Raw genomic sequence first — 25,957 nt, 5'->3', positions numbered from 1 at the left:
TCATGGAAACCTCATGAAAGAACCTTTAAAAGCAATGCTTAGGTTCTGGGCAGCTGTTGGGCTGTTCCCTGTTCACTTGCTCGCCATGGAGCCAAGAGCTCCGTCTTATTGTAGAGCCTCTTGACCACAGTCCTGCTGCCATCTACCTGAAAAGCGTGTCAATGAATTCTGTTAACTAAGAGGGATGATGCTCTTGGTCTCCCAGTGACTAAACTGAGCTGCTGTTTCTGACCTTGCCAGTGTACTTAAAAGGAGCTTTTCTCTATTATTTTCTCTGAATTTACTGTTTTCTTCTTTATAGATGATCATGGGAACAGCAATAGTAGTCATGTAAAAATCTTTTTACCGAAAAAGCTGCTTGAATGTCTGCCGAAATGTTCAAGTTTACCCAAAGAGAGGCACCGATGGAACACTAATGAGGTAGATAAATTTCTATTTCTAGGGGTATTAATTTTTTTAAGGGCAAACTTGCTAGGTCATCTTGCGCAGTACTACTATATGTTAGCTTTAAATTCAAAATACTGAATTAGGAAATTGTGAATGGGGAGAATACTGAATCTGGATTTGACAAAGACCAACATGTTGTTTTGAACAGTCTCTGATCTGCCTGGCCTGCATTGAAAAATCTCAGATGTGCACGCTGACTTACTAAGATAGCATGAGTTTCTGTCTGTGTTTTCCTGCATTATGGTGTCTTGCATTTGGTGGTTGACTCTTATCTGCATCTCAGTTAAAGCTTAGTTCTTATGAATAGAGGAACAGCCCCAGTGTTCATAGACCATGCAGTGTCTTGACAATGTGAAGTTTCTGTAGAATTGAGAAGGGCAGGCTTCTTATTAACAAAATGGCTCTGGTCTTCTCTAATGAAGAAAGTTTGCATGGAGAATTAACTGGTTTACTTTAATGAAAGGCATTTGTATGAAGAATGAAGGCTGTGTAGTAGGTTGTTTATTTGATATCCAGTTAGAAGGTTGATGAAGTAGAGTGAGTCAGAGTTTTATCTTCTTGGATGATGGTTTTTTTTTTTTTTTGGGTGAATCTTAATCTGGAAGTCTTAATATTAAGGGTGGATTGCTTTGTCATCTTTTTTATTTTGAAATCTGTTTCAATTCAGGGTGATACCCATTTCACGTGGTGATGAGACTTGGGTCTGTGTCCATCAGGCTGGGAATTCTGTTTCTTTAGTTCACATGGCTGGGGTCATTGGTTTTGTGAAGTTGGTCTAAATCAGTTCGTATTGCTGGTTCAGCATTTATTTCCAAGTTATAAATACAAAACCCTACCCTATATTGGTCATTAAAATACAAGAAAAAAATAGTGCTGCCTATTTATCTTTATTTTTTAAAAATTGTTCTGCTCAAATTCTTGACCTACAGTGCTTTTGTTTTGTTATAAGAGGTTACATCAGAGTCTCTTCACTTATCCTAGTTTATATATTTAAATACTCACTAGAACCTCATAGTTTTGTCTCAACTGATTTTAAACTTCTTTAAAGGTATGTATGTATTGATTATTTGCATAAACTATATTTCCCCCCTTAGACAAAATACCTTTGACAAACAGCTGGTTTAGAGTCCTGTTGTTTTAATCAGTCATCTGTTAATTGTTTCAGACATTTTAGACATGAAAACAAAGTAAATGTGCTGAAAATTAATCATAGATCATTACTCTGTCAGCAAAATAATACAATTTGGGAGCCGTTCACTAAGTCAAAACTAGGTCATGAAATATTAAAAAACTCAGTATGTTCCTTAGTAATCCCTGAAAGAGGATTTGATGCTGTTATTATACATCAGTTTCAGTTTATTTATAAATGTAACAAAGCATATAATTTTTTCAATATTACATTTTTATGTAATTGGCAACTGATTTTCACTTTGACTTGAAATTACAGTTGAAACCAGTAATTGCTTAGTGAATTAAAATTAGTGATCTTAAGAGTTATAAAGCTGGAGGTAACAGTGTCAGAAATTTAGTTGGTAGATTATTTAGATCAGTGGTTTCAAAACATTTTTGGAACTTTTGAACACAGCCTTCAACTTTCACGTATTTGTTTACCTCTCAATTATTGATTTGTTCCACCTTACGATTATTTCAGATACATTATAAAATACCCAATAAGGAATTTTTAGAGAGGACCAGATTAAAAGGCAGATAAGTTGTTCTGCATTTTCTTCTAGAACCTCAGCTCACGTAGCTCCTCGGAGACTATGGTTTAGGTCCCAGTGTGACTGAAGTGTGTTCCCCTCTGACCCGTGCAGTGTGAGACTGGGATTTGAGAGCTGTGGGCTATTTGTAGGAGTGGTCACTGCCGCTGAAAACATGGGGTTGGGGACATGGGCGGGTGGGCCTCGGCTGGCGGGGGTCAGGGCACTGCCCTTCTCCCCTGTGATCCAAGGCGCCTTCAGTGATCTATCAGCTCAACCCTGACGAAAAATCCTACGAGAGAACTGAATTCAAAAGTTGGCCTGTATTTCTGGGTAGAGGACTTTGGCTTTGTTACATGTTGAGTTTTGGCTTCAGGAAAAATAGAGGCCTCTTAGAGTGACAGCAGTTGTTAATTCTGTAGGGTGTTATGTGGTGATCGTTACCTGCCTTTTTTCTTTTTTTACTGGCTAGGGTAATAGAAACAAAACAACTCGTTTGTCCTTCAGCCTGCTGTCCTTTATGTCACCACTGAGACCTGAAGGGGACAGATTCCCGGGTAAGGTGGGTTCATGGTCAGGCAGCCTTAAGGACTGGTGGAATCTCTCCAGGGGCTCAGGGCGTGGAGTCCCTCTGCGATTGGAGGGGACGACCGTGTCTCAGTGGAGGACGCGTGAGGGAGCTGGCTGGCATTTAGGAGCTGTGTTAGACACACATGACATTCCTGTCGCTTCCACTTGCCAGGATCAGGCGCTCGCGTAGGGAGGGGCATGTTGCACGAGCGCAGTTGTGAGCACAGCCGACGCGTGTTTTCCATCTCACTCTCTGCACAGCATCTGCTCGCCAAGGAGACTGGCGGCTGGGGTTGCTTGGATGAGATGTCAGCTGTCGTCTTTCTCTGTCACCCGTGTTCTCTCTCTGCTGGGTGTGCACAATTGAATTCCCAGCTAGAATCTGACTCCTCTGTACTCTTGAGAAGCGCCCTTTGTCACACCTGTGTGGTCACATTTGTGGTTGGTTACTGGAGAAAACCCACCTGTGACCGGTGTGTGTACATCTCTTGAGAGAGGGGAGCAAGATTGTGCCCATTCACACGCAGCATGTTTCCTTCTATAGATGAGGGACTGTTGGTCAAGATAGCACACTTAACAGGGCCCGTCTCTGTCTGAGCTTCATTTCTTCTACGTTGTTGATTAGTTCTCAGGAACATTCATTCTGTGGTGTGTCTTTCAGGCTTTTAATCAAAGACCCATAACCCTTAACCACATTAGGGTACTTGGCAGATCCATAGTGTAATTTAGTTTTCAGTTAAAAAGAGTTAATGTAAAATTAGTATTCTGGGTTCACATGCAAATTTTGGTAAAGCTGAAAGTCACTGAAAAGGAAGACTCTTAGCAATAAAAGAGATTGTAGGGCCTGCTTCAGTACTTCTAACCTTTTCTAACTCATTGGGATAGGTGAACTCTCCTGCCCTTCTTGAATATTGTTTGCAATTGCAAAATAAATGTTGTATCTAAAAACAAATCAATTTTAGCTTATGCTTTCTCAGCCATAAACACTCCTTTCCCAGGAGATGATAATGATGATGATAATTACGGCAGCTACCATTTATTGAATGTCTACTGCATGCTAGGCACTGTTGAGTTTTTTCCGTGAATCTTCACGTTTATTCCTGGACCTAGTCCCGTGAGGTAGGTTTTGTGATTATTCTTACATGGTATGTGAGGAGACTTGAACCACAGAGTTGTTAAATAAAGCACCTGAAAGTGGTGGCCTTGGGAGTCCAAGCCCATCCCCTGATCTCGGAGCACATACTTTCTGCAGTTCTGTTCCAAGAGCAGTTTCAGATAAGACTTCCCCAAGGTCTTGCCCTCCTTAGTGACTTCTGATCATTTTGTTTTATTCATTTGCTTCATTTTTCACTTTCTAGTATTATACCTAAACTTACTGTATTTTTGTCTGAGAATTTTTTTGGAAAAGTAGTAGATTGTGTTAGAGAAGGAGATTCAACTCTTAGTAATGAATATTAATGTGTGGGCTCTAGGTAAGGAAGAAAGTACATTAAAAACAGAAATTCTGTACCTGTGCGTAACTGGCAGGTTGATAGGCTTGACTTTTTTATCCTGGGCAGGAAAAAGTGTATTCAACACAGAGCACATTTGTTAAGAGAACCAACTCTTATTTCATGATCACTTTGGTATTCACATAATTAGGTGAACTATTATGAGATTTCTGCATTTTAAGTCAATATTGATATTTTTAAAGCCCAGAGCCAGAAATAATTATGCTAATGCAACTTTCTGATTGCTCAAATGACTACTTCATAATTACACATATTAGTACTCCATATATGTTGTCCAGACTGAAATTTCTTTTGTTTAGTCATTAATTAGCTGTTTGACTTAAGCTATAACTACTGCATTCCCCCCTTGCCGAATCTGGGTTTCCAGTGGCGTTCTTCCAAAGTGAAGTTAATGCAGCACTATGAACCTTTTATAATGAAAATGTTCTCCTTCAGTATGTTCAGATCATTTTTGTGTGCTGCTATTTTTGAACTATTAATGCTCTTCCTTTTGTTTGTTTTTCCTCTAACACAAAGTTTCTCCAGAGTAAGCAAACAAAAAAGAATTCCAGTTTGTATTGATCTTAAAGAAAGTGCCGCAAAGGTTTGTGGTGGTAGCTTCAGAGATTTTCATATTAAATGCATTTTTTTAATGGTAAAAATGTCTGTGTAGGGAGCAGTACACATACAGGCTGGTACAATCATGCCAGAGAAGCTGAAGAAGAAAAAACCCTCGGGTATAATGCCTTTTATAGGGAGAGAATTAGCATTTTAAATCCTGAATACCACCCCCCCCCAACTTTTTATATTCAGGTAAGAAAAATGGACTTTATTACTATGAAAATTATTAAATTATATTTCATTTCAATTATTTTAACAAGAACCCACCTTTACAATTGTTTAAAATCATTTTTTTTGTAAAGGTATATATTCTTGAGTATTTTTGTATTTAAAATTTTTGTTTGTATAACTTACAAAGTTGTAGATTTAGGGCTACAATTTTTGCAGTTATTGGTCTTACTTGTGTACTTGTTGTTCAATCACTAAGTCTTTGTGATACCATGGACTGTAGCATGCCAGGCTTCCCTGTCCCTCACTATCTCCTAGAATTTGCTGAAATCCATGTCCATTGAGTCGGTGATGCTATCCAACCATCTCATCCTCTGCCACTCTCTTCTCCTCTTGCCCTCAATCTTTCCCAGCATCAGGTTCTTTTCCAGTGAGTTGGCTCTTCACATCAGGTACTAGTGTACTTACATATTATCTTTTTGAAACATAGACACACATTTTTTGGAGACCATTTAAGACTCTTTATATTTCCCACATTTAAGCTAAACTGAAAAGCATTTTTGATAATAAAGGTGAGTGAGAGATTTTGGCAGTGTTACGGCTTTGACTGGTCCCAGATCATTCTTTGAGGCCAAGCAGGGCTTTTGTGATTGACAGAGGAGTCTCGTGGGCTACACAGTCCATAGGGTTGCAAAGAGTTGCATGCAACTGAGCATGCATGCGCGCACGCACACGGAGGAAAGTGCATGTATCACACACACACACACAGAGGAAAATGCATGTATGACCCACAGTACATACAGAGAACCAGGTTTTCAGAGTGACAACCTTTAATTTTTGAGTACAGTGTGTGGTACCAAATTTTAAATTAAATTTGATCATTTTGTAGCAGTTGAGTTAAGCATAATTCCTCTGTTTAACTTAGTGGTGTGAAGTGAATGGATAGATGCTGCGATCCGTATGAGCACAGGCCTATTCATCAGACAGTCTGTGTCGGTCACTCTGGTGTTGCGGTGGCAGAGGTGGTAGCAGAGGGGACAGAGGACACTGAAATGCTGGGGGTGGGACTTCCCCCCACATCCATGAGGGGAGGCAGGCGAAGAGAGCAATTCGGGTGGGTTTGGCCTCAAGGAGCAGTAAAAGAAGCACATCTTACCCGCAGAGAGTCCAGTAATGTTTATAAAATCTAAGATGTTAAAGCAGTTTTTCTTTAAAGGAAGAAAATTTCTGTAGACCCAGTGCAGTTTGACCTAAACTATTTTTATTATATTATTTCAGAATGTAGCAGTTGAAAGAATATTTGGCCTATACTCTGTGTTCAATAAATATTTGTTGAATGAATGAAATGTGGAAAAACAAAAAACTCAGCATAGTTTTTTAAATTCTTAGAGTTCTTCTGTGAATATAAAACTCAAATATTATATATATTGCATAAAAAGAAACCACAAAACTAATAAAATTTATATTAACAGAATTAATTAAATGTAGTGGATGATGTTTTTGCCAAATCTATATCGTTTCTTGCAATGTGAATATAGTCCTGACTGTTCTCAGGCAGGTTCTTTTTTTTTTTAATTGATTTTTATTTTAAAATTTTTACTTTGTGTTGGGATATAGCCAGTTAACAGTGTTGTGGTAGTTTTAGTTGAATAGCAAAGGGACTCCACCATACACAGACATGTGTCCATTCTCTCCCAACCCCTGTCCCATCCAGGCTCAGGCAGGTTCTTATGAGTTTGGCACATGGCACTACTGTGTGCCCTGCAGTTATCCTGCCCCTCCTGCACCGAACTATTCATAAACTGTTTTCTTGCTCAGCAAGCATTTCTCTAAGCCTGTCATTAGGCCTTGGCACAAATATATCATTTAGTCTTACGTTCATTTCTGGTTTTTCTCATTAGTCTAAGAACAACTCAAATGACACTACTGGGTACCCCTGCAATTGTAGTTACAAATCACCGACTTGAGCAGTGAGTTTGTGTGCTAGAATATAATTGCTGTAGGTTTTAGTTTTTCAGATTATGAGTTAATGTTTGAGATGAAAACTTCCTTACTGAATGCAAGGATCACCAGTGTCTTGGAAAGGATACAGAACTGGCCAGTTGGAAACAGGTTATAGTCTTGGCTCTGCCGCCATTCAGCTGAGTGTTAGGTGAGATGCCTTCTAGGCCTCTTTTGTGTCTTTGGTGGTGGTGCGAGGTTGTGCTTTGAGAGCTTTAAAGATTTGTCTGAAGCCCAGTTCTCCAGTTCTGGAGGCTCGAGCACTGTTGCCAGCTTGGGAGTTTGCTTATTGTTTTAATTCTTAATCATCCTTTCATTTATTTTTATGTTTGTACCATTCAGTGGTCTGTAGTGAGTACACGCATGGTATAATACCTCCATTTAATTCCACATTTTCATCACCCAGCAGGTTGGGGGTTTTCTGTCCCTCTGGCCTTGGTGGAGCTCTGTTCATACTCCAGTTTTTGTGACCTTTTCTTTTGGAAGAGGAAGCATGAAGGATTGTCTCTATCCCATTCCCTGTCCATCTCTGTTTGGCCCGGAGAGCTGAAAGCAGCAGAACCCTAAAGCTGACAGCATCTACTTACTTACCTCCCTACCTGTCTCCCATCTTCTGGACCTTTTAATATTACTTATCAAATGTTCCTAATGATAAGTTCTATTATCTTGATTATGAAATTCTGTTGGAAATTTGAAAAGACGTTCCTAAAAAATAACCTGTTTTCTGGTTTTAAGGCTTTTGTTTATTTTTACTTTTGACTGGGCTGAGCGTTCATTGCTGCACAGGTGTTTCTCTAGTTGCAGCAAGCGGGGCTCCTCTCTAGTATTGGCATGCGGGCTCCTCGTGGTGGTAGCTTCTCTTGTTGCACGGGCTCTAGGTGTATGGGCATCAGTAGTTGCAGGTCCCGTGCTCTAGAGCCACAGGCTCAGTAGTTGTGATGCCCAGGCTTAGTTGCCCTGCGGCATGTGAGTCTTCCTAGGTCAGGGAACAACCCGTGTCTCCTGCATTAGCAGGTGGGTTCTTACCACTGAGCCACCAGGGAAGCCTGGAGTTTTAATGCTTTTAAAAGCCTGGGGGGAAAAAAAAGATGGAAAAAGAAACTCCTTTCTAGATGGATGAGAAAGCACAGATGGGCTGGAGTGAGAGTGATGAAAGATAACTGTGTGTCTGTGAGAGTGTTTTCTCTGTTAGGGAGAATTCTGTGGGCATGCTGTGTGGGTTTCCTGAAGCTCTCTCAGTGGCTTTGTGTGTTCTCTGGTCTGGTGAAGGGTGCAGAGCTGAAGTAAATGTAACAGTTAAAGACCGTGCAGTTTCCATTTAGGGAGAAGTGGGGAAAGTGGGAGGAGCTCCAGCCCTGGGAATTGAACAAAGTGGAGCAGGTGTGTGTGCCTCCGTGGGGCGGTCGAAGTACCACCAGGGTGCAATTCCAAGGCAGCTTCATTCAGCACTGAATTCATTTTACAGGGATTCCAGAGGAGTTTCTGGGGACAAAAAGGTTCCCCATGTCCAGGAAACCAGAAAGCTGAAAAGTAGCTTGACGTAGGCTGGGAAGCTGCCTGAGCCTGAGTCAGTGGGAGCAGGTCTGAGGGGCGGGGTTCCAGGTGTGTGTATGCCTGCTAAGTCGCTTCAAGTCGCGTCCAACTCTTTGCAACCCCAGGGACTGTAGCCTGCCAGGCTCCTCTGTCCATGTGATTCTCCAGGCAAGAATACTGGAGGGGGTTGCCATGCCCTCCTCCAGGGGATCTTCCCAGGACCCAACCCACATCTCTTATGTCTCCTGCATTGGCAAGTGAGTTCTTTACCAACTTTAGTGCCACCTGGGAGGCCACACCTAGATTTTGCTATTGACTTTTTATTATGATTTAAGTTGCTGTTTAAGGTTCACAGAAAAATTGAGTGGAAGGTGCGGAGAGTTCCCGTAGGTGCCCTGCCCCCTCCCATTCACAGCCTCTCCCGCTGTCAGCATCCCCTGCTGGTGGTTCTTATTGTTTAGTCCCCCAGTCGTGTCTGACTCTTTTTGACCCCATGGACTGTAGCACTTCAGGCTTCCCTGTCCCTCACCATCTCCCCAAATTTCCCTAAGTTCATGTCCATTACATTGGTGATGCCATTCAGCCATCTCATCCTCTGACACCTTCTTCTGCTGCCCTCAGTCTTTCCCAGCATCAGGGACTTTTCCAGGGAGTCAGCTGTTCACATCAGGTGACCAGGATACTGGAGCTTCAGCTTTAGCATTAGTCCTTCTAGAGGGGTGCCTTTTTATAAGCAGTGAATCTGCATTGACACATCAGTATCACCTAGAGCCCATAGTTTGTGTTGTGGTTCACTGTTGGTGTTGCGTTTTCTTTGGGTTTGGACAAGCACTTGTGACATGCCTCCATCATTGTAGTTTCATACAGGTTAGTGTTGCCACCCTAACCGTCGTCTGTGCCTTGCCTTTTTACCTCCCTGCCCCTGGCAACTGCTCATCTCTTACTATCTCCACAGCTTTGCCTTTTCCAGGATGTCATGTCGTAGTTGGAGTCGTAAAACATGTAGCTTTTTCGGATTGGCTTCTTTCGCTTGGTGATAGGCACTTGAGATTCCTCTGTGTCTTTTTATGGCTTGGTAGCTCATTTCTTTTTAGTGCTAAGTAATATTCCACTGTCCAGATGCACTGCCGATCATTTACCCATTCACCTCCTGAAGGACGTTTTGGCTACTTCCAGTTTTTGGCAGTTTTGAATAAAGCTGATGTAAACATTCATGTGCAGGATTTTGCGTAGACATAAGTTTTCAACTCCTCTGGGCAAATACCAAGGAGTGCAATTGCTGGATCATATGGTAAGACTATGTTTAGTTTTGTAAGAAGCTGCCAAACTGTCTTCCAACGTGGCTGCACTGTTTTGTGTCCCTAGCAGCAGTGAAAGAAAGTTCTTTTTGCTCTGAATCCTGACCAACATTTGCTGTTGTCTGTGTTCTGGATTTTGACCATTCTCATAGATGCGCAGTGGTAGCTCACTGTCATCTTAATCTGCGTTTCCTTGGTAACATGTTATGTGGAGTATCCTCTCATATACAGTCTTGCCATTTGTATGTCTCCTGTGATGAGGTGTCTGCTAGGGTCTGATTGTTGAGTTTTAACAGTGGTTTTCTTACCATAGCTAACAGTTGTTTATTAAGTCCGGCTTGTCAATTATTTCTTCCATGGTAATGCTTTGGCATTGTAGTGCTATACTCAAGATCTTCTGGTTCTTGTGTTATCTAATAGGAGTTTTATAGTTCTGCATTTTATGCTGAGGTCTGTGATTCATTATGAGTTGGGCTTTTGTGAAGGATGTAAGGCCTGTATTTGAATCCTTTCTTTTTCTGGTACCTGGTGGCCCACTTCCAGCACTATCTGAGTGTTGAAAAGACTCTGCTCCACTGTATTGCCTGTGCTGCTTTGTCAAAGACCAGTTGATGCTGCTCTTGGTTGCGGTGCGAGGGCTTCTCACTGAGGTGGCTTCTCCTGTTGTGGAGCATGGGCTCTAGGCCGCGCAGGTTCCGGCGGTGGCAGCACTTGGGCTCAGTAGCTGCAGCTCCCTGGCTCTAGACCACGGGCTCAGTAGTTGTGGCACACGGGCTTAGCTGTTCCGAAGCTTATGGGAGCCTCCTGGACCAGGGATTGAACCTGTGTCTCCTGCATTGGCAGGTGGATTCTGTATCACTGAGCCACCAGGGAAGCCCGACACGCTTTCTTGATTATGTAGCTTTGTAGTAAGTTTTGAGGTCAGATAGTCCTCGGTCCTCTGATTTTGTTCTCATTCAGTATTGAGTTGGTTGCTCTAGGTCTCTTGTCTCTCCTTGTAAACTTTAATTAGTCTGTTGCTGGGATTTTGATGAGGATTGTGTTGAACTTAGAGATCAAGTTGAGAAGAACTGACATCTTGATAACAGTGAGTCTTCCCATCTGTGAACGTGGACTGCTTTTCCATTTATTTAGTTTTTTATTTAATTCATCAGAGTTTTGGAATTTTCTTCATCAGAGTTTTGGAATTTTCTTCCTACAGCTGTTGTAAATATTTTGTTAGATTTATACTTAATTCCCTTTTTGGGGGGGGGGAGTGAAAAGTGAAGTCACTCAATCTTGTCCAACTCTTTGCGACCCCATGGATTGCAGCCTACCAGGCTCCTCAGTCCATGGAATTTTCCAGGCAAGAGTACTGGAGTGGAATGCCATTTTTGAGGGGGAGGGGTACGCTAATGTAAATAATACTGTGTTTTAAATTTCAAATTTCACTTGTTCGTTTTTGATGTATAGGAAAGTGATAGACTTTGTATATCGATCTTGCATAATCGCTCATTAAATACAGGAGTTTTCCAAGAAGCCAAGCCCACAAAGAGAGACCACCGTTCTGTGTGTATCTTGAGCTGAAATAGTTTTTTTTTAAAGAGGTCAGGGAGTGTCCCTCTGGTGCGGGGGAAGTCAGCACAGAAGGTCAAGTCAGAGTGTCGTGAGGTCACACCCTTTTAGTGCTCTGTGTAGGAGACTGGAGCTGTCAGAGCAGCTGCCAGGAGGGATGCTTTCCCATTGGACCCGGGGTTCTTATTTAGGAAAGGCTGCTTTTCCAGAAAGAGGAGGAGGGGAAACACTGAAATACATGTGCCTTTTTAAAAGTTTAGAACGAATCGAAAGAAAGGGAAAAATGCCATCTGCTTCCCATTTCTGAGAAAGGATACACTAAAAAATGTAGAAATTAAACACGATCTGTACAATTGAGGTCGGAGTGGAGTCATTTCCCATTTTTCCTGACATGTCTTTAAACTGTGGTGACAGGCTCCCCTTTCCCGGTATCAGAGGACAGTTGTTAATGTGCATGTTAAAATTTTATCTTATTTTTGTGCTGTTGAGCAAAATTTAGACTTCCTAACACTCGTTTTATTTAAGAATCATTTTTTTTAAATGCTTTAATTATTATCAATCAAAACTTTATATATTTAAGCATTTTCCAGTAATTTTTAACAATCCATTCCTCAAGCAATTCAGAGAACCTGCTGTGTGGTGATTATATATTTTTTATTTCATAAATGAGGATAGTGAGACATAAGTGTTCTGAAATTAGCATTTATCATCATCTGATATAGTGTATAATTTACTTCTTCTTATTGCGTATTGTCTGACTGCCCCTGGTAGGCTGTCAGGTCCTGGTTGACAGCAGTCTTCACCCATTCTGTGCACGAATGGATCTTGGGAGCTTAGAGTTATCTTAGGGGCACGATATCAGGTGTTCAGTGACTGTTTCTTGAATGAATGAGTACATGAAGATCCCAACAGCAGATACTGTTTAGGTCTCTACTCAAGTGTGCTGCTAACACGTTGTCCCTGAGTTGGACATCCCGTTTAGTGATAGTCACTGGTGTTGCCAAACAGATCTACGGGAGCTGCCCCTGAAGGCTGTTCCCTGAGTCGTGGGAGGCGGTACTGAAGCACCCAGTGTCAGATAAACTGCTCCTTGTGCAGTGGGGGTGGGAGTGAGCCTGGAAGCAGGACTGTGCTCCATGGAGAAGCTCTTCCTGTGGAGCCAGGAAGTCTGGGGAGGCTGGACTCCTCCCCCGACCCTCCATGCCACATAGTTCAGCAGGGGAAGCAAGAAGCCCAGGTTACCCCAAAGCCTGCCATCAGAAAGAAACTGTGGACTTTCTGATGTATGTCTCTGTAGACATATTCCTTACCGATGTGGCTGTATATTTTATTGTTTGTTAACTCACAGGGGGTTTACTGTACAGGTGGTTTTGTAGTCTGGCTTTTCTCCTAACATGTGTGCATCTTAGGCCTTTTGGACAGTGGTTCACAGCATCACGTTTGTTGACTGTGTGTTAGTATTCCATTGTGTTTCATATCTTCATTCATGAGTTCAGCAAGGTTTCTGAGGGCCAATATGTGCCAGGCACTGGTTGAGGATGCTGAGGTTCCCAGACAGACAAGTTTCCTGTTGTCATGGAGCTTATAGTTTAGGAGGGAAGACGATACCTGAGCACGTAAATATGTAAGAATTTCAGAGAGTTGTCAGGGGGAAATAGAACAGAATACTCAGCTGTGAGCACTTGAAGTGGGTTGATTATGAAGGCCTTCCTTAGAGCATTTGAGCTGAGATCTGAATGATGAAGGACAACTGCTTAAGGATATGGGGGAATATTTTAGGCAGAAGGAACAGCAAGTGCAAGTGCCCCGAGGCAGGAATGCATTTGGTTTGGGAAACAAAATAGACAACAACAAGGCTGGAACAGAGTGGACCTGGGAAAATCGGGATAGGTAGGGGCTAGATCTTGAGGTCCTTTGTCGGCACCAATGCTTGGGATTTTTCGAGTAACCAGAAGTCACTGGAGGGTGGACTTGGAGGAAGTGATAGGCGTAATGTGGATTTTTTTATTTGCAGAGCTGTCCTCTGGCTGCTCTGTGACTGACAGGGAGACCAGTCCAAGGCTATTGCAGTGATTGGCAATCTTGGTGAGAGACAATGGAAGCAATGAAGAGGAGAAAAGTGGGGTGACTTTTGGAGGTGGAGGTGTCAGGACTCTTGGGATTGGATGTGGGGCTGGGGCAGGCGTCATGAAGGATTCCTCGTTTGCAGCCTCAGCTGCTGCATTGCTGTTGGTGCTCATAATTGAGACCAAGGAGGCTGAAGGCAGGATGTCAGGAGTTCTCTTCGGCTGTATCGATTTGGGATGTTTCTCAGACACTGCAGTGGCTGTGCCGAGTAGGCCGTTGTCTAGAAGGCTGAGCGAGGTCTTGTCTGGAGACATAAATTGGAGAGCTGTTAGACGCGGTGAGATCACTCGGGGGCAAAAGATGGATGGAGAAGGGGTGAGGTAAGCCTGGGGTGGGGCCGGAGGAGCCAGCCAGGAGGACTGTGGAGAGCCAGGGAACAGTGGTGCAGCGGGTAAGGTGGGCCTCGAGGAGCACTGCGTCAGTTTTCGGTTTGCTGCTGTAACAAAGCACCACAAACGTAGTGGCTTAAAACACCACAGATTTATCATCTTCAAGTTCTGCAGGTCATACGTCCGACAGCGGTCCCCCTGGGCTGAAATCAAGGTGTGGGCAGGCTGCGTTCCTTTCTGGGGGCTCCAGGGGAGACTTCCTGGCCTGTTCCGCCTGCAGAGGCTGCTCACATGCCTTGCCTTGTGGCCCCCATCTCCTGTGTGGAGCCGTCACTGCAAACTCTGGGACCCTACTTGTGTCGTCACATCTCTTTCCCCATCTCCAACCTCTCTTGCCTTCCTCTTCCAGTTGTAAGGACTCTTGTGGTTCCATGGGGTCCACCCCAACAGTCCAGAGTCTTCCCTATTTTAAGGTCAGCTGACAGGCAGCTTAATTTTTCTGTATTTACAGGAGCTGGTGATTTGAATGTGGCTCTTTTGGGGAGGGGTGACACTGTTCTTTCTACCTCAGAGGACGTAGTCAGGAGGTGACTGAGAAGTCCAATCAGGCGGGGAATGGAGCTGTGACCCCTGGATTTGGGCACCAGAAAGCTCCGAGTCATCCTGGCGAATGATGCCAGTGGAATGTGGGTTGCAAGCAAATGCGGCAAGGACTTGGGGATGGCAGGTGTTAAGGATCCTCCCGGGAATTTTGCTGCGAATGAGAGAAAGTTGTGGCATGAATTCAAGAGTAGATGTGCAGAATGGGAGCCCTGATGTAGCACTGAGGTGCGGAGACGCCTCTCTCAGGAAGGCGTTGAGTGTGGGTCACCTGAACGAAGAACCCAGAGTCAGATCAAGAAGTGGTTTGCAGAGATGGAGGTATCTGAAGAAAGCAATAATGCGGTTATTTTGAAATAAGCAGCAGAACTCTCCGACTGTTGCCTGCCCTGCGTCAGTGGACAGAACCCTTGTCAGTGGCTGTGGCACAGCCCTCTGCCCACCGTGTCAGATGCTCTGTCACCCCACGAGTGGTCGCCCCTGTTTCTGAAGGCAGTGTGGAAGTCCGCCTTTCCTCCCTTGGGGACCAGCTGTGGTCGGGCCACAACGCAGTGCCTCGGGGGAGAGTGTGTCCGGCACGCAGGGAAGCCACAGTCCTTTTCTGTCCTTCCTTTACTTCATTAGGTTTTAATGATATTCATACTCAACAGTGTTTATCGAACACTAGGCTCTGGGGAAAATGGGGGTGCATAAGACAGATCCCTGCCCTGTGGAGCTTGCCTTCTGGAGGCCCCGTCTCAAAGCTGACCTCTTCCCGGAGGCAAGACACTGAGCTTGTGTGGTCCACACTCTCCTGCACATCTTGGTCTCTGACCAGCTGCGGACCCTCAGTTTACCCTGGAACTGTGGCCGCCTGCTGCTCCTTACCCACAGCTGCCCATTGTATTGCAGCAGTTATGAGCTAATCCCTGGTTACCACGGGTGCCTTTGCTCAGAGAGCCCCTCCCTCACTCTTCCCCTTAAATTCTAGCGTTCATAGTACATCATCGCTTTCCCTTTTTTTAATTAGTCGATTAATTTTTGTGTGTGTGTGGCTGTGCTAGGTCTTCATTGCTGTGGTTCAGCTTTGTGTAGTTGTGGCATGGGGGCTTCTCGTCGCAGTGACTTCTCTTGTTGCGGAGCACGGGCTCTAGGGTGCACGGGCTTCAGTAGTTGAGGCTCGTGGGCTCAGTAGTTGTGACTCACTGGCTTAGTTGCTCCAAGGCATGTGGAATCTTCCCAGACCAGGGATCGAACCTGCGTCCCCACATTGATAGACGGATTCGTCACCACTGGACCACCAGGGAAGTCCCATCATCACGCTCTTAACAGATACCTGCCACTTTCCTGCCCATCTCCTCTGTCACACCCAGCTGGACAGATCTCCATCCAGAGTGGACCCCGTCCCCTGGCTTCTCTATGCCTTCTCCCAGCAGTGCAGTGTTGCTGGAGAAAAATAAGGTGAAGGAGTGGGCTTCTCTCTCAGTGTAAATTCTTGATCCCCAGCTTCAAGTGGGTGGTGTCCCCTGCCTACCGTGTTCTAGGATCCACCTCCAGCTCCTTGTATTCTCACTCTTCACCACCGCGTCATACTGACTGCTTTCTTCATGCTAAACCACCCCTTCACCATCACCACCCACTGCCTCTCAGCCCCTGAATCCACTCACGTTTAGCAAATACAAGGCAGTGGTGGGCCAGAGCACCCCACACAGGCCAGGGTGGTGTCTTCCTTCCTCCTTTCGGAGGCTAGTCTGTCCCTATGAGCTCTGGACTGGTCCTCTCTTGTCTCAGGACTTCAGTCCAGTGGTGGTTTCGCCTTCTCCTGCATCATTGGTCCCTCCATTTCTACCAGATCATTCAGATTTGTGTGCTGAGGTCTTCTGGGTTTGCTCCATCTGCAGCAGAAAATAAATAGCCTCCCTCTCCATCAGTTTTTTTTCAGTTGCTCAGTCATGTCTGACTCTTTGCGACCCCATGGACTGCAGCACGCCAGGCTTCCCTGTCCTTCACCGTCTCCCGGAGCTTGCTCAAACTCATGTCCATTGAGTCAGTGATGCCATCCAACCATCTCATCATCTATTGTCCCCTTTTCCTCCTGCCTTCAATCTTTCCCAGCATCAGGGTCTTTTCCAGTGAGTTGGCTCTTTGCATCAGGTGGCCAAAGGATTGGAGTTTTAGCCTCTGCATCAGTCCCTCCAATGCATGTTTAAAGTTGATTTCCTTTAGGATTGATGGATTTGATCTTATTGCAGTCCAAGGGACTCCCAAGAGTCTTCTCCAACACCATAGTTTGAAGGTATCAGTTCAGTGCTCAGCCTTCTTTATGGTCTAACTCTCAAATCCATACATGACTACTGGAAAAACCGTCAGTAGCCCCATTGAAAAGCTTCAACACCAAAGCTTCTCAAGAAAGTAAACCACGTATTTTCTCTACTTTATTGGTTTCCAGTTACTCTTCACCTGTTCTTGTCCAGCCTTCCTCTATCCCCCTCCCCGCAACTGTCCATGTTTTCCAGCCTCAGACAAATTGCCAAACCCAGTGGACATGGTTGTCATCTTGTGCAACCTCTTAACAGCTTTCAACATAGTTGCCCCCCCAAGATGCTTCTCTGTGATGACACCTTGTTCTGTGTGTTCCTCTGGCCACCTCCTCTCAGCCCTGAGGTCAGGCCTTCATTTCTCAGTCAGCCTTTCAGGGGTGACGTTCCTTAGGCTTCTTCCCTCAACATCTCTTTTCACATGGCACTCTCTTTCTGAGTAGTGTCGTCTGCTGACATAGCTCAAATGCTGTCTGTATGTTGTCAGATTAAGCCCTGGCTTTTCCTCAAACGTTGACTCTGATGCCTTACTTGCACCTCTAACATCGTCATCTGAAATGGAACTTTGGATCATTCCCCTGTTCTCCAGCCTCGACAGTGCTCCTTGTCCTTCATTTCTGTCTCATCTCAAGAGCAAATGTAGCCCCGAACCCTGTAAGGCAGCTCTTCTCCTGCCCCTCCCCCACCATCTCAGGGTTGCTCAGGCCCTTTTGCATTTGAGTGAGGAAGCCTGGATACCTTTTCACAGGCAGTTTTAAAGCAAACCAGTTGTACTGAAATAGTTACAAAAGTCTTAATGAAACAAGTTTTTGACACAGTGCTATGTGTGTGTCTTAAGTGTTCTTAAATAACAGATCTAGTAGTGGGTCTGTAACTGCCATATATTTGAAGTAGTGATACACACAAATGATACTTCACATAATGACATGTGTAATTGGGATTAAAAAGTCTTGAGGTTGAAGTAACAGGTTCAGCCTGTATTGCTGAGTTGTCCTGTACTCACAGTTAAACAAAATACTGTACTGCAGTTGGAGGTTACTGATGTAAGGGTGTAGTTCTTTTCTCATCCAAGTTCATGGACTCCCCACCTTCGTCATTTGATCTGCCCATTTCCCACTGTCACTGCCTGCCTGGGCCTCTGCCCTCCTCCAGAGGCAGTTGCCACAGCCAGCCCTTGGATCTTGGCTGTTAGGAGGCAAGGTCAGACTGTGGCTGTGTTCACACGAGGCCTGGAGCTCAGGACGCTGCTGCCTGAGGATGAGACCGAGTTAGCGCAGATGAGCTCCGTGCATTCTCTGAGCTAGCGGCTCAACACATGGGCCGATGCTGCCCCTTCAGAGGGTGCTCAGAAATAAGCGATAGTGCTTCTGGCGTGTCGCAGTGAGTGTGTGGGGGGCGTGTTCTGGGAGCCTGTGCAAAATGGTAAAACTTCCCTCCTTGGGAAACTTGGAGAGCCCAGGGCCTGCTCCCACCCCCAGTCTTGTCTTTGTGTCTGTGATTCTTTCCCCTGGCTGCCTCTTAGTGTCACTTGGGCAGTTTTGTAAACATACCAGGGCCTGGGCCCCACCTATGAGCAATTACACTGAGGCCTCTGGGGGTGGGGCTTAGGCTTGGGGTTTTAAAAGCTCCCTGGGAGATTCTAAAGTGCAGCCAGGTTGGGAATCACTGCCTTAAATCTTCTGTTGACTGCTTTCACAAGACGTCTTCACTGTAATTAAACAAATTGTGGTTAAAAGTAAGCAAAAGGAAATCTGGAGGGAGCATTTGTAATAGACAAGTGGGCTTTATTAAATGTACAGTTACGTTATTAGACCACAGATCACTGGAGCTGACACCTTGGAATCTGGATTAAAACTCTGAAGCTATGGATGGCATTCAGAGTCTGGTGGGGGGAGGGGTGGTCTGTTTCTGTTTTGTTTTTTCCCCTGTAGCTTTCTTTATTCTTTTTTCCTGACTATTCCAGCCTCATGGGATGAAACACCCATTGGTAACAGATCACTTTTTCTTTGCTTCTCATAGACCATCTCCACCAGGTAGATGCTCTCTTTTCTCTTCATACCTTAAGGTTCTTTGATGTCAGTTGCATTCCCCGCCCAGTCCCAAGACACTGTGACAGTGAGCATTTCTGATACAGTGGCCATGCACTTTGTAAAGACACTGTACTTTACAAGATGATCAGTTTCTGAGAAGCTTTAGTTGTTAGAAAACCTTATATTGTTGCCTTAGTCAGGGAAAGATTTGGGAAAAGGACCAAGAGGTTAGCTCAGACCTCGTGGAGGGAGCTGTCTGGATAGGTACTGGTTACTGATGGTCTCTCATAACTTTTCCTTGACAATAATCTTACTGGTCTGAGGGCAGTTATGAGCATCCTCATTGCACATTCCTGTATTTCTTTTACTGTTTCTCTCTGACACTGGCATAATCTCACTCTCACTATGACAACACATTCCGTTTGGTTTTTAAAATATTTTACAAATATATAGTGAAGACTACTCTTACTTTGCTTTCTAACTTTTACCAGAATAGTCATTTTCCTCCATGCCCACTCATTTATTTTCTTACTGTTTAATTTTTTTTTTTTGCATTGTTCATCTGTACCACTGAATTATCTGCTTGTGATTTTCTGTAAATTGATGCCAAGTCTTAATGGTTTGCTGCTGCTGCTGCTAAGTCACTTCAGTCGTGTCCGACTCTGTGTGACCCCCATAGATGGCAGTCCACCAGGCTACCCCATCCCTGGGATTCTCCAGGCAAGAATACTGGAGTGGGTTGCCATTTCCTTCTCCAGTGCATGAAAGTGAAAAGTGAAAGTGAAATTGCTCAGTCACATCCAACTCCTAGTGACCCCATGGACTGCAGCCCACCAGGCTCCTCCGTCCATGGGATTTTCCAGGCAAGAGTACTAGAGTGGGCTGCCATTGCCTTCTCCTCTTAATGGCTTAGCCTGTATCTTTTCACTCTTTTATGAGATTGCATTAGAATTACAATTTAATCTTTAATCAGGTTGACTTCTTTAATTTTTGAAATGTGGGCTGGAACTGTTCTGTGTATGTGAGTAAATGTTACATGCATGTGATATATGTGTGTGTGTCCTGTGTATGTGGATAAGGATGAGGTGTGATTGTAAGAGCCCTTGGTACATGTGTACCCAACTTCGTGAGTCATAGATACTAAGATGGTAAGAGCTGAGTTGCTGGGTCTGGCAACCTCTCCTTCTCTTGGTCAGGGTACCGCCAGCACTAAGCGTTTTGTTTAGGGAAATGGAAGTAGTTGCTGTCCCATTAAGTGTTCAGTCAGGGAAGCAGAACTGCTGTGAGTGTTACGGAATAAGGGAATTATTTATTACAGAAGTAGTCTGTATAATCTTTGGAAAAGTTGAAAAAAATAGGGCCCAGAGGAAGAATTAGCAGGTGAGAGGAGGGTCATGAACCACTTCCTGAAACACTGGGGTGGGTGGCCCAGGCAGCCTGTGTGGGCTCTCCTTTCATAGGTCTGCTTCCCAGCTGCAGGTGTTGGGGAAATGAAGCTGGTCTCCAAGAAGGAAACAGGGGAAATGGCTAGACAGACTGAAACAGTTCCTGTCACCACCTGTAACCACACAGGCCTTCAGAGAGTGGACTTTGTTCTATTCTCACTTTTAAATCTCAGGCAGACTCAGGGAACGGGATCCTGGGAAATTGCAGCTGATCCACATTGATGGAGATAAACACTGCCACAGTGAGAGTTGCACAGCTCTTTGACTGTCTGGAAAGTACTCTTGGTATGTGAACTGTGTCTCAATAAAGCTGTTATTTACACAGTGCTACCACAGGTGGAAAACTCTAAAGAAAAGCCAGGAAATACTTGGTGCAAGGGTCAGGATAGTGGTTACCTTTGGGAGAGAGGAGAGGTTGTGAAAAGGAGTTTTGGATGTTAAAAAAAATTTTCCCCTTGTTATGGGTGGGAGTAGGGGGTTCCTACCAGTGTTTTCTTCGGTATCATATAGCCTGTAAATACATATTCTGCAAAACACACAGAAGACATGAATTCACAATCCATTGTGGTAGGCAATGAAATCGGTGCCCTTTGTAAGGTATGGGGGCACAGTATGCTGTAGTCTACATTTTCTAGTTTTTTAATGACTGGAAGATGTTAATATGGCTGGTGTAAATCCTCCTTCTGGAGATCTGGAAGCTTCAGTAGTCACTGCTTCCTGTCAGTTTGTATCCATGCACTCTGAACTGGAGGGCAGTCCCTGTGTTCTGGTTTCTAACAAGGTCTTCAGGTCACCTGACAGGTCTGTGAGTGAGTTTTGAAAATAGGTTAATGGGGTATTTCTGTCACTTTTCACTGTATACATTTGATTTTAACATTTGAATTAAGATTTCTTTGTGCTCAAAAGTACATTTTACAGATATAGTAAAACTTTCATATCAGATCCTTTTTGATAATCTGAGAAATCAAAACATTCTCATCATCTCACTTATTGGAAGTTGCCTTTATCTACTCTCCATTTACATGGAGTCACTTTTCATTTGAATGTTTGTTATGGCTCTTTTATTCTCTTTGTAATGAGGAAGCAATTGCCCAAATAAAGATATGCAGCTTTCCTGCCTGGGGCTGTAGCTGTACCACAGTTAGGAAATGGATGTGAAGGTTTTTGTAAAAGTTCAAAACCAAAGTATCTTATACCATTTGTATGCACAGACTAGAAAAATGTTTGCTGTAGTTATATAGACTTTTAGCTTCTTCTCTTCGTGTAGAACTAAATATAAATATATATATATAGTTTTTTTTTTTTTTTATGAGATGATTTAACTCCTTAACTAACAGGAGCCCTTGAACAGGTGATTTCTACGTGAGCTGAATTTTTATAACGCAAGTGCTTGTTAGAATTACTTAGAGTCCTTCTCTACTATTTGTCTTTCCCATTCTATTGTTTTCCTCTATTTCTTTGCATTGATCTCTGAGGAAGGCTTTCTTATCTCTCCTTGCTATTCTTTGGAACTCTGCGTTCAAATGAGTATGTCTTTCCTTTTCTCCTTTGCCTTTCACTTCCCTTTTTCTAACAGCTATTTTTAAGGCCTCCTCAGACAACCATTTTGCCTTTTTGCATTTCTTTTTCTTGGGGATAGTCTTGATCCCTGCCTCCTGTACAGTGTCGTGCACAAAGATGGGCACAATAAAGGACAGAAACAATATGGACCTAACGGAAGCAGAAGATATTAAGAAGAGGTGGCAAGAACACACAGAAGAACTGTACAAAAAAGACCTTCACAACCCAGATAATCACTATGGTTTCATCACTCACCTAGAGCCAGACATCCTGGAATGTGAAGTGGGCCTTAGGAAGCATCACTATGAACAAAGCTAGTGGAGGTGACGGAATTCCAGTTGAGCTATTTCAAATCCTAAAAGATGATGCTGTGAAAGTGTTGCACTCAATATGCCAGGAAATTGGGAAAACCCAGCTGTGGCCACAGGACTGGAAAAGGTCAGTTTTCATTCCAGTCCCAAAGAAAGGCAATGCCAAAGAATGCTCAAACTACCGCACAGTTGCACTCATCTCACACGCTAGCAAAGTAATGCTCAAAATTTTCCAAGTCAGGCTTCAACAGTACGTAAACCGTGAACTTCTGGATGTTCAAGCTGGACTTAGAAAAGGCATAGGAACCAGAGATCAAATTGCCAGCATCCACTGGATCATGGAAAAAGCAAGAGAGTTCCAGAAAAACATCTGTTTCTGCTTTCTTGACTATGCCAAAGCCTTTGACGGTGTGGATCACAATAAACTGTGGAAAATTCTGAAAGAGATGGGAATACCAGACCTGCCTCTTGAGAAATCTGTATGCAGGTCAGGAAGCAACAGTTAGAGCCAGACATGGAACAACAGACTGGTTCCAAATAGGAAAATGAGTACGTCAAGGCTGTATATTGTCACCCTGATTATTTAACTTATATGCAGAGTACATCATGAGAAACGCTCGACTGGAAGAAACACAAGCTGGAATCAAGATTGCCAGGAGAAATATCAATAACCTCAGATACATAGATGACACCACCCTTATGGCAGAAAGTGAAGAAGAACTAAAGAGCTTCTTGATGAAAGTGAAAGAGGAGAGTGAAAAAGTAGGCTTAAAGCTCAGCATTCAGAAAACTAAGATTATGGCATCTGGTCCCATCACTTCATGGCAAGTAGATGGGGAAGCAATGGAAACAGTGTCAGACTTTATTTTTTGGGGCTCCAAAATCACTGCAGATGGTGACTGCAGCCATGAAATTCAAAGACACTTGCTCCTTGGAAGAAAAGTTATGACCAACCTAGACAGCTAATAAAAAGCAGAGACATTATTCTGCCAACAAAGGTCCATCTAGGCAAAACTATGATTTTTCCAGTAGTCATGTATGGATGTGAGAGTTGGACCATAAAGAAGGCTGAGCACCAAAGAATTGATGCTTTTGAGAAGATTCTTGAGGGTTCCTTGGACTGTAAAGAGATCCAACCAGTCCATCCTAAAGGAAAGCAGTCCTGAATGTTCATTGGAAGGAGTGATGCTGAAGCTGAAACTCCAATACTTTGGCCACCTGATGTGAAGAACTGACTCATTTGAAAAGACCCTGATGCTGGGAAAGATTGAAGGCAGGAGGAGAAGGGGACGACAGAGGATGAGATGGTTGGATGGCATCACTGACTCAATGGACATGAGTTTGAGCAAGCTCCAGGAGTTGGTGAAGGACAGGGAAGCCTGGCGTGCTGCAGTCCATGGGGTCGCAAAGAGTCAGACATGACTGAGCGTCTGAACTGAACTGCAACTATTTGTAAAACTTCAGAGACACATTTGTTACCTGACAGTTTGAGTCAAATGTCACTCTTCATAGTTTTCCATAAAGAAATATATTGTTGATAAGTTTTATAAACCAGTTAATTAAGCATCATGTCTGTTAGTCTTTTTGTTTAGTAATCATTTTGAGTGCCTCCTGTGTGCTCATGCCCTGAGGTAAGCCTGGGCCATTCGGAAGTAAATAGAAGGTAATCACACCCACTCCACGAGAATCCCACGGACAGAGGAGCCTAGTGGTCTGTAGGGTCACAGAGTTGAGCATGACTGAGTGAACACAAAGGGTGGTCCCAGTCATATAGGGAAGACTCACATATGGTGTAATTGCAGTGTGGTATGATAGGGATATAATGGAATTGTGATGTGTGTATAAGATAAATTTGAGACATGTAAGTGGTGGATGTTTTATAAAATATGACACTAAGTCTGTATTTTGAAGATGATTATGAGTTTGCTGGACAAAGAGAATCAGGTAGAAAACTTTCCAGACTGAAGGAACCCCATGAGTAAGGGAGTGGAAGAAGGCAGCAGTTTGACTTCTTTGAGTAGGTAGGTGTGGCTGGCTTAGGGTTTAAGGAAGAGTTAGATGATTTAAGGTTAGTGAAGTAGGCAATAGCCAGCTCACAGAAAGCCCTGTTTGCCACTCTGGGTTTACATTTTTACCTTGTAAGTAATCAGGATCACTTGAAAGGTTTTAACCAGAAAAGTAGGATGATCAGATTTTCATTTTCCACAGTCATTTTGTAGATAGATAGTTTAGAGAATGGTTTGGAGGGAAGTTGGGAATTGGGGAGGAATCCATCCCAGAGCTAATTAAGGCCTGTTTTAATGCAGTGGCAGTAGAGAAGGATCTGACCAGAGCTGGAATCAGTAGGATTCATCATGACCTCAAAGATGTGATGGAGAAAGAGAGGAGAATTACTGAGATTCTGGTTTGAATGATAATGGTATGTAGATAAGGAAAGGCAGAAAGAAAAATCGGTTTGAGGAGGTATTGAAATTATATTTGTATAGTTGAGCTTAGAGGGTGCCTGCAGAACATTTAGGAAGAGATCTTAGAAGGTGATTGAATATAGATCTGGGAACTCAAGAGAGAGCTGGAAAAAGCTGACAACAGGTGAAATCTCCCAAGGAGAGCAGGGAGAATGAGAGGCAAGAGGTCCTAGAAATGAGCCATTTCCCTCATCTTCTCTGGAGCATGGGACTGAATAAGGGAAATGGGAAGGAAATTGAGCTTGTAAAAGAGACTCAGAAGGGCTTGTTGAAGAGGAATAGAACTTGGGGGGTTATAGAAACCAGAGGAAGTCAGAATAGCAAGGAGAATGCCAGATTGCAAAATTATATGCATGCCAAGAAAGTATTTTTTGATGTATAAGAGATTAAGATACTCTTTAGAGGAGGAAATAGAGGGTTGTTTATTTAAATGAACTTGGGACAGTTGGCTTACCAGTTAAAAAAATAAGTCTGTCTCATGTTGTTGTTCAGTTACTATGTCTGAACTTTATATTGGATACTTTATATCAAAATAAGTGAAAAGTAAATGTAAAAAGTAGAAACGATAAGACACTAGAAGAAAATATGAGTCTATTTACACAGTGTTCAGTGTTCTTATCATGACATCAGAATTAGAAAAGAGAAGACTGATAAATTGTACTGCGTATAAATTCACCATTTCTATGTGCTAAAGATGCTGAAGCTGAATCTCCCATACTTTGGCCACCTGATATGAAGAGCCAACTCATTGGAAAAGACCCTGATGCTGGGAAACATTGAGGGCAGAAGCAGAAGGAAGCGACAGAGAATGAGATGGTTGGAGGGCATCACCAACTCAATGAGTATGAGTTTGAGCAAACTCCGGGAGATAGGAAAGGACAAGGAATCCTGGCATGCTGTAGTCCATGGGGCGGCAAAAGAGTGGGCCGCAACTGAATGACTAAACAACAAAGATATGATAAAATTAAAATGTAAATGGGAAACTAGGAGAAGTATTTGTCACATATTTGACAGAGGTTTAATATCCTTGATATATAAAACATCTATCAATAAAATGAATGACTGGAGATTTTTGGTTAAGCAGTGATGAGTAATTGGTTAAGCAGTTACTTACTGAAGATGTATTTCTCTTCCTTCCAAAATTCTGGTGAAATGACAGAAAAGAATCACAAAATATAAACCCACAACAATAGAAAATATGGGAGTGGGGAAATTTTTTGTTAATGGTAGACTAAGCAGTTGCTCCCTCTTTCCTGCAGTTAGGAAAGCCGAACACATTTTAAAGCAAAATTTGTTTGAAGGTAACAGAGGTAACGAGAACAGTGAAGATTTGTGGGACTGAGGTCCGGGGAGTAAGGAAGCTCATAGATGTGAGACCAGATTTGTATGTACTTCTGCCCTGGAAGAGTCT

At 43.5% G+C, this 25,957-nt stretch overlaps 1 protein-coding gene across 2 annotated transcripts in view; it reads left to right on the top strand.

Moving 5' to 3' along the window:
- Nucleotides 1-25,957, top strand: part of CAMTA1 (calmodulin binding transcription activator 1) — a 117,595-nt gene that overhangs the window by 34,428 nt on the left and 57,210 nt on the right. Inside the window, exon 3 of one of the 2 annotated variants that reach the window (XM_027975693.3) lies at nucleotides 302-420. In XM_027975693.3, the coding sequence (XP_027831494.1) occupies nucleotides 302-420 (119 nt within the window). Of the gene's footprint in view, nucleotides 1-301 lie in introns of both variants that reach the window. The other variant, XM_060396524.1, reaches the window with a different exon arrangement.

The sequence above is a fragment of the Ovis aries genome, chromosome 12, assembly GCF_016772045.2.
Source record: "Ovis aries strain OAR_USU_Benz2616 breed Rambouillet chromosome 12, ARS-UI_Ramb_v3.0, whole genome shotgun sequence".
Lineage (NCBI taxonomy): Eukaryota > Metazoa > Chordata > Mammalia > Artiodactyla > Bovidae > Ovis > Ovis aries.
Note: the sequence above shows the minus strand (reverse complement) of the source record. Positions and strands in the feature narration are given on the sequence as shown.